The sequence below is a fragment of the Corvus brachyrhynchos genome, unplaced genomic scaffold (assembly GCF_000691975.1).
Source record: "Corvus brachyrhynchos isolate BGI_N302 unplaced genomic scaffold, ASM69197v1 scaffold89, whole genome shotgun sequence".
In the NCBI taxonomy this organism is placed as follows: Eukaryota; Metazoa; Chordata; class Aves; order Passeriformes; family Corvidae; genus Corvus; species Corvus brachyrhynchos.
In genome coordinates, this window is record NW_008246063.1 from 3176665 (window position 1) to 3185819 (window position 9155).

General features: G+C 40.3%; 1 protein-coding gene across 3 annotated transcripts in view; it reads left to right on the plus strand.

Moving 5' to 3' along the window:
• The first annotated feature begins 8552 nt into the window (after positions 1-8552).
• Positions 8553-9155, plus strand: part of AGO2 (argonaute 2, RISC catalytic component) — a 39688-nt gene continuing 39085 nt past the window's right edge. For all 3 annotated transcript variants that reach the window (XM_017746662.1, XM_008643070.2, XM_017746663.1), the window contains exon 1: positions 8553-8799. In XM_017746662.1, coding sequence (XP_017602151.1) covers positions 8573-8799 — 227 coding nt within the window. In that variant the 5' untranslated portion in view covers positions 8553-8572. The remainder of the gene's footprint in view (positions 8800-9155) is intronic.

Here is a 9155-nt window from a genome sequence, read left to right on the forward strand (position 1 = left end):
GACTCAAAACAAAACAAAAATAAGTAAACACAGTGAAGGGTGGGTTAAGCTGTTTCCTACACACCTCTGCAGTTCCAAGTGTCAGATAGCACAAAAGGAGGGGGAGCCACATTTCTTTCCTAACCTAAATGTAAGCAAGGGGGTAAGGGAAGCATGATATGGGATAGTGAATTTGGAATTTCTGGTCTTACTTTCTTTAGGGGAGAAGCAGCCTGAAGGGAGCAATAGGTGCTAGTAGGTGGATTGGGTTTTTTTGTTCCCTTTTAAAAGATGTGTTTATTCACTTTGGGTCTTTCAAAATGGCAAAGAACAGAGATTGTATTGAATGGAGGCATTGCTCTTTATGAATGCAGAAAATACCATTATATTCTGTATTTCAAATTGTTAGGAAAGACATTTGGAATTAGATCAACATCATTTTCTGAAGCATGGAAAAGGGAATGAATCATGATGGTCAAGTGTGATAAATAGCGCTAAGAATGTTCTCCATTTCCCCCTTCATTGAGTAGAGGTTTGTCTGAAGATGGAGTTTTTTTGTACTTTGAATTCACATTTAACTTCAGACTAGGCTGCTGACTTGTGGGTAAGCTGTAAGCATCCCTCCATTGTTTGGATGAGGCTTGCTATTTGGATGACTTAGTTCAAACTGCAGCTTGTAATTAAAAGCATTTCTCTGTGGCCCTTAAGGGTTGTGGTAGGACTTGGTAAAACTCCACGTGCAGGGATGGGTTTAGGCACCTGGTTTGTGAGCAGTGAGGATGGAAGTTCTGCACTTGGGTGCTCTGGTGGTGCTCTGCCACTGCTCACCCCACTTGTAGGTGTGGAGAAGCAGCTTATTACTCAAAAATCTGGAGGCTGACTTTGAAGGTCAAGGCTGCAAGAAGAATGTGGGAGGAAAGCAAAGTACTAACACTTGGTGTCTTTTGCTAGTTGACATTGTCCAGAAGCAGCTTGTGGGCTGGAAAGAACCATTCTTAGTTTCTTTCCTGCTGCTTTCTGCTGGAGCCTTGATCTCTCCCTCTTCAGTTCTTTTGTTCTTACATATTCTTCTTTGAAATGTGTTCCTGACTTAAAAGCAAGCTGGATTGATGTCTTGCTTCTCCCTTTGATCTGTGACTGCAGCTCACCGTTGGTGTGTGGGAGCGATTCTGGTCTCAGTGGATCACATCCCTTGCACCGTAAGAGATTGTGTCTGTGTTTTACAGAGGTCAGAAAGGAATCAGGGTAACCAAGGGAGCTGTAGATCTGTAACTGCTTTTTTATTCCAGACGAAATCATCATAGAATGGGTTGGGTTGGACCTCTAAAGATAATCCTGTCCAACCTGCCTGCTGTGGGCAGGGACATCTTTCAGTAGGTAAAAAGGTTGGCTTCAGAGTTAATCTTGCTTGAATTCTTTCACAGGAAGTGAAAATTAATCAATAAAATTATGTCTGAAGTAGTCTACTGACCATAATGAGATTACAGTTAACGAAGGCAGTGCTGTTTCTCTAATGCTTTTACTCTTTGTTAAGGTATTTCATTTCATACTACAGCACTAAGAAATTGGAAGCAATCTGGCAGAGTAGCATCAAACATCTCAGTAGTCATGCAAGGAATTTAAAATATGAACAATTATGAGGACAACTCCTTCATTTTTGGTCATCAGTATTAAGCCAACCCTTTTTCTTGTGGCCCACCTTGGCATTTGCGATGTGCTGTGGTTAGAAAGTGTGGTAGCTGCTCACTGAGAGAACCTTTAGAGAGGGGTTTCGTCAAAAATGATAACTGAAAATCTCATTACATCGTCTCCTCTGCTGTCCTTGTGATTTGTTGAATTCTTGGAGATTAACAGACAAGTCTGTAAAATTTTTTTATTGTGCATTATCTAATCAAGAATGTTATAGCTTGACTGTAGAGCTGCTGGTTTCCATGCTCTAAAACATCCTTAATGAGCAGCAGACAGACTTACAGGTTCCATATAGATTCCTCTGCCCCCAAAATATCAAGGGACTATGAGCTGCAGCTTTGGGTTTCCCTTATCTCATAGAAAACACTGCCAGCCTCTCTCCTATCGTTCCCTAACGGATCTTAACAGAAAGCCAGAAGTTAAACTTCTTTGTAAAACCCAGACTGTCAGAAAACTTGAAGACAGCCCCAAATTTTTCTTTAGTTGAGTCCTAAAAAGAAAAGGCTGAACTCAGTGTATTTTGTTTTCTTGCTCTGACTATATATGTGTAACTAAAATACATAAACACTCTGCGCAGATCCTGTCAAGGATCTGTGCTGGGTGTTTTCCATGTTCTTTCTGAATGCCCTCTATTACTGGTAGTTGAATAACTATTTGTGGAAGTCCTGTTTCCCCTGGTGTGGGCTGTCCCCTCTCCAAGTCTCCCTTTCTCCCAGTTCAAAGAGCACTTCCAGAAGTGGATATGATCCTTTTGCAGGCCCTGTGACAGGGCACCGAGGCAGCAGGAGGAAGGAGCACATAGCACACACCAGGAGAGGTGAAGGGAATCAGGTGTGTTCAGCCTTAGGAGAAGGAGGGTAAAGGATGATCTTCCAGCTTCTCCCACTGGCTAAGGGGAACCTTTGGAGCAGATGGAGCCAGACTTGTGTCAGGTGCACCAAGAACAGAGCAGAAGCTGGAGCACAGGAAACTTCACTTGAGTAGAAGACAAGTTTATTTTACCATGGGGGTGGAACAAGTTGTAAGATGTGTTGTGGAAACTCTGTCCTTTAAGATACTCAAAACTTGACAGGTCAGCCGGGTACCTTCCCACCTATGTTGCTCTGTGTTCATGATCTTCTGCTCCTCTGCAGCAGCTGCTGGAGGCCGTTCCTTTACCAGTCTTGGTTCTTCTTTGGTCATGATGAACACATTCGTCATTTTATTTATTTCCTGCAGTTCTGGAGGCAAAATAGCTGCTCAGTAGTTGAGGACAAGTTATTAAGTCCCTTTTTTTGCCCAAGGAGTGATGTATCCTCTCTGGATCTGTGTGATGGCCTCTGTGACTGACCTCGAAGCAGCAATGAATGTGCACAGTGTTTGTACCTGAAATCACCTGTAGCGATGATCTGAGAGAGCAGCCCCATCATCTGATATTGGAAACCTTAACCCAAAGTGATGCTTTCAAATAAGGCTTCCTTCACCTTAGTTTCATTTAGAGACTGTATTTTTAGAAAAATGGTTTTAGAGAGTCTTCCCCTTGGCAAACTTAGATTTCATGAGCCCAATGCTAAAACCTACGGAGAGTTGTGAAAACATCACTTGATTATTAAATATGCGTTAGGACTTGCCACACAAGGAAACTTATTGATATAATTGCGCTGGTATAATTATGCTCAGATGATTTCCTGTGTCGACAAGCCCTTCCATGCAACTCGTTTGGCCCCTTCTTATTTAGTAACTCATTAGGCCTCTGACTGCACATTAAAATTGCATAATTCTGTGCTAAAAAATCTCCAATGTGCAAGTTTAATGCTGACTGGCAGCACTTCCAGCATGCTGAGCAGGCCAGCAATTAAGCTTTAAAGAATGGTGAAGGACAAAAGAAATGCAGGCTCCAAATCTGGGAAATGGTTATGGAGCACATGGTCCTGAAAAACCATCATTACATAATGGTGTGAATTTTGGAGTAGAAACTCATCGAAGTGTGTGGCTCATTCACACCTTTTATAGACGAGGAGTGTCTTGGCCTGCTCACTCCCTGAGTCACTCTTATCTCTGATTTTGATCCTCAGTAATGTGCAGGAGTAAGAGCAGCCAGCCTTGTGTTTTTTGCAATAGTTTTCAATTTGCAAAAATTATTTTTACTAACACAGTATTTCTGTGATTGTCCAGGTTTCCTCTACCTTCACCTTTCTTCCCCTATCTTTTGACAGAGTAATTTTGCTTGATTGTTAATTTTATTTAATAAAACTGCTGCAAGACTGTTATTTTTCTGATACTTTTCTTTTCCAGCTTTTTTTTTTTTTTTTTTTTTTTTTGCATCTTTCTACAGAATTTACTAAAATTTTTTAACAAGCATACTTAAGATTAAGTAATGCATCTTCACATTGAATGTTTTTTTTTTTGTACTTTTTTTTTTCAGGTTTTTTTTTTTTTTTTTTTTTTTTGGTAGAAATTGCTGCTTTTAAGATTGATAGCTATGAACATTTAGTTTATGTAAATGGGATGAATTATAATAGGAAGTCTGGATTCTTTCCTGGTAAAAGTAAGCCTAAAGACAGCATACAGGCACCTCATTATTCCACACCCAGCTCACCTTAATTCACACCTTGAAAATGGGGCTCTTGATGGTCTCAATCATCATATCAAGGCTGAAATGTTCTCATTATTCATTTTATCATCTGGCAAATGAGTAAGGAGCTTCCAATACTTATCACATGGATGCTCCAGTTTAGTAGTCTTTCATCTTTTTTCTAATCCCTTCTTTCCTTGACAGCACTTTAAAAGTAAAATCTAGGAATGCATGTAAATTTTCCAGTGCTTTGAAATACTGTCTCCAGAAGCAGCATCTGTGTTCATGAAGGTGTCTCTGCATGAATTTTGGCTGGGTTCCTTGGGTAGGGCATCACTTCCAGCTGAGATGTCCAGTGATATCCTCTCTAACACATCTCACCAGGCTGCAAAAGCTTCCTAGTAGGAACCTTGGCACTAAGGAAAATATTCCTGTATTGAAACAGCTTCTGTCATGTTTAAAAGTGAGTGATGGGAATTCTACAGGGAGTGTTTGAACAGGGAGATGGGGCAGCTGAATCACTTTGAATCCAGCAATTGTGCCTCATGATCAAAGCTGAAAGCTTCTATCGTGTTTTGATAGAAGGTCAAGCCTTATTTCTCTGTTCTTTCAGAACCAAATTCAGTATTTTGTGATTCTACCCTTCACAGCTGCTTGCTGTAGTAAGTTCTACATAAGATAATTTGATTTTGCATTCTTAATTTGAGGCAGTAGTCCAAAAAGTGAATTCAGCTCAGTGGTTGCAATATTTAGTTCTTTTCCCCTGAAGTTTGGTTCCCACCCCTCAGCGCTGTAGTTGACACATACGTGTCTGTTTTAGGCGGCAGAAATGTAGGTTGAGCGCTTATCGGGTCACTGCTGCTGTTTAATAAACACTACTTATCTCCTTGAAGCAACACCCTGCCCTAAATAAGTTTTGCCTTGGGAGTTGAGCCAGAAATAGCTTTCCCCCCCTTTTTTTTCCTTTAATTGGATCATAAAACCCAAATAATTGAAAAAACTGTTTAAAATTAAAATAGAGGGTGGCAGTGGTCCTGCTTTCTGGACAGCTTGGTGCTTTTTTATCTCTGTGAGTCATGCAGGTTATAAAACTGCGTTCACATCTTTACCCAGGAGTCTGTGCTTCTTTCAGCATTTCTTATTCTCAAAAATGTGGCTGAACCTTCACTTTTATTCACTGTCACTGAAACTCCAGTGGAGGAATGTAGTGGTGTTATTGAGCAATATGTGTTCATGTTGATCCCTGAACACTTACAGATATGGCTTTGTTACACCCCTGTAAAGCAGTAAACAATCCCATTTTAAAACAGGAGGAGGATGTATTGCTTAATTACAAAATTACTTAATTTGGCAGCATAAATAGCTTGGGGATGTGTGTCCCCTTCCCTCATGCTTGTCTTTGTACTTCCAATTTTTAAGTTTAAATTTTTTGTAGTTTTGAAAATCAGTCATTACCAAATCTGGCACTGAAAAGGAAGGGCAGTGGAATTAGGATGTGGCAGTAATACAGAAATTTAGAAGGCATAAAAATCATCAGGAAAGAGAAGGGAAATCAATATATTGATAACACTTGGCCAGGTAATAGTGGTAAGGCAATGTGTGGAATGCAGAGTGTGGATAAGAAGAAATGGAAATGTTAAAATACAGGAGCCTGGGCAGAAAATTAAAATGTTTTCTAATGGCAATCATGGAAATACACAAAAATCACAGAATAAAGTTAATGACTAGGACATAATTTTCATGGGAACATTGCTTTACGGAAAGATGGAAATAAAAATGTGTGCAGTGGTGATCTGTGAAGGATTCGGCAACAGAGTGACTGAAAACATATGTGGGAGACACATTATTTTAAAATTTTTTTGAGGGGGAAAAGTGATGGCAAACAGGATTCTGGAGGAGTAGAGGTGGCTGCTTTGTGCACATCCTCCTGATAAGATTTGGAGGTGGATCGCAGCAACCTTTGGTGTATTGCAAGTACAAATATTTGTGGGAGTATTTTTTCTGTTACTTCCCAGCTATAGTGATAATGCCATAAATAACTTTGTTAGGTGTCCTATCTACAGCAGAGGATTCTTTCCACCTAATGGCACAGACAGTGTGAATTTGTCACACCAGACAGGGGGATATGGTGACTGCAGGGCCACCTGATCGAGTTAATCACCATCAGAAAAATGTGAAGTAAGCAGAGGGCCTGGAAGTGTTTGGAAGAGATGAAAATTGATGTCTTAGAAGTCAATATGTGTAGGAATTTAGAAAAAAAAAACCTAAAGGTTGAGCAGAATCAGTGAGCTGGGTGTTCTGTCTTCCTTCAGGTTTGGAGGTGGATAAGGTCAGATGCAGAGGCAGATGGGCTGCTTGTGGCAAGACTGGGTTACAGTTAAGAGCTAAGGTGATACTTGGCTCCATTTTTCAGGGTAGCTGTTGACACTGCAAAAGCAATGTGGATGAATAATACTCAAATGAAAATTGCTGTATTGCCATTGAAGGCAAAACTGAAGTACTGAAACATGAAGTTTTATGTCATGGAAATGCAGATCTTCAGCAAGAAGTGACTTTAATGTGTTGATTGAGTTAGTGCTGGAGAACCAGAGTCTTTAATGGCAATGTTTCTAAAAGGGAGGGAAAGAAGGAAATTGGATTTCAGTAGCTTGAATTAAAAGGGTGAATGCCTCAGAATATGTTTGGGAGACAAGATCAGAAACAAGATTTTCAAAAAATAGTAACAAAACCGTCTATAGTTTTCCCACTGTCAAATCGGATTAAGTATTTGGTGCATGGGGAAATAGGTGCTGACAGTTAGTAGGGTGGTAAAAATAAGGAGATACTCATGAGTGGAAAACTGGGCAGTGTTGAGGGGTAAAGTGGGGAATTGATGCTATTAATGTCGGGAATGGCCTTACTATTTCATTAGCAAACATTGCATAAATTTTAGGAATAAGTACATGAAAATTCATCAAGAGGTATAGGAGGCATTGTCAGGAAAAGGAGAATCTGAGCATCATTGAGAAAGAAGCAGGGTAATAGATATGGATTAGAAAAGTACGTATATTAAAGACAATGTAGCTGGGAGTTAATAGGGAGCTGGGGGATGATCATCAGCAACTGAAATGGGTGCACATGCACTGAGTGGTCGCTGGATGACCTTTACAAGGCAGTGGTACAGCAGGCAAAAGCAGTTTAGGGCTCCTTAATCTGCCTTTTCCAGTTGAGAGGTGGAAGCAGCAGTGTGATTATCACTTAGTCTTCTCCAGGAAAGGTGAGCTCAAAATGCACTGGCTTGAAAAATGACTGGAAGGATGAGAATGATGAAGCCTGATTTATGAGCAGGGACTAACAGAAGGACTATAGCCTAGAATTTAGTATTAAATGGGAATTTGGTTTGAATCTGAAAGTACAGTGAGGAGTACTCAAGATGAAGGCCAGTGAATATAACCTACCAATAAATTAAAATGGAAGGATGTTTTCTGAGCATTAGAGCATCACAGTTCTGGAACAGCTTTCCAGTAGAGAAATCCAGAGTGGAAAAGTGGTGACAGATGTGTTAATGAAGGCATGTGAGTTGTTTTTGGTGCCAGCAGAGAACTGAATTTGATAATCCAGGAAACCACACCTGGATTCTTACATAAGTAATGAGAAACCTCCTGGGTTATTTCACATGTGAAGAGTTTGCTGCAAGTTCTTATTGCTCCAGAGCACAGAACATCTGAGCACTGAGGCTGCAGGAGTTTTGAATACTCATATTGGTACCTTATGCACTTCTCTGTGGATTTTTAGTGAACTTTCCTGGATTGAAACAACAGCAAGCAGCCATTGTGCTTCTGCTTCATGTTGTCTGAGCAACAGCTGATGTTTGAGCTCAAGAATTGAGCACAGCAGCAGTAGAGTATTTGCTCTGTTTTCTGTGTGAAGGAAGCAGTAGGATATAGTTTAGTTCTAATACAGGCTTTTGCAGAGAGCTGCAGCACAGAGGAACGTGGTGGAAACTCCATTTTACAGGTGTTTGCTCGAATAAATGTGGCTAGGTCTGTTTTGAAATGAAGATTCTTCCCTGCAAGGAAAATCTTGTTTCTTGCTTCCCTGCTTGGCCTGTGAAATTCCTACCCAGCTGACTTGTGGTATAGGAAAATGCAACTGATTCTAAGATTGTTTTCAGTAATTGAGTCTAGGAAATACAACAAATGGTGAACCAGCATGAGAAAGAAAGAGGAAAAAAGGGATTCATGGTCTCCTGAAAGTGGGGTTTGGGGTTTTTTTTTTATTTTTTAGGTTGTTTAGACTCATGGTTTAAATGTGCTGAGCTTCACTGCCCATAGCCTGTAAATTTGTTGAAATGTCAATTTGAGACAGCTGATGGCTAACTTGTGCTTTCTCTCTTTTACAGTGCTCACACCTCCTCCCCCGTTGCCACCACCAATACAGGGATATGCCTTTAAACCTCCTCCTCGACCAGATTTTGGCACTTCTGGGAGAACAATCAAACTGCAGGCCAACTTCTTTGAAATGGACATTCCTAAAATAGATATCTACCATTATGAGTTGGATATAAAGCCAGAAAAATGTCCTAGGAGAGTTAACAGGTAATGCTGTGCTTTGCCTTTCCTCAATTTATTTGCAGTCTTGTTTTTCTTTGAAAAAGCTGGAGCCACATGCCCTCACTGATGTCTGGGAAGATGTCTGGCTTTAGTCAGTGATTGTACTGATCACTTCTAAGTTTGCATATCCATCAACAAGATATGCATATCCTTTTTTTTTTTTCCCCCCTCCAAATCTTTACTTGGATTGAATTTGTCAGAATCTTAAGGAGCTGCTGATCGAAGCCACTGGTGACAGATGGATAAACTGTATTAGCTCTTTTGAAGCTGGGTCAGTATAAGCCAGCTTGATGAACATGATTTAGTATTGCCTGGTTAACTATTGGAGTGTAATTGGCTGA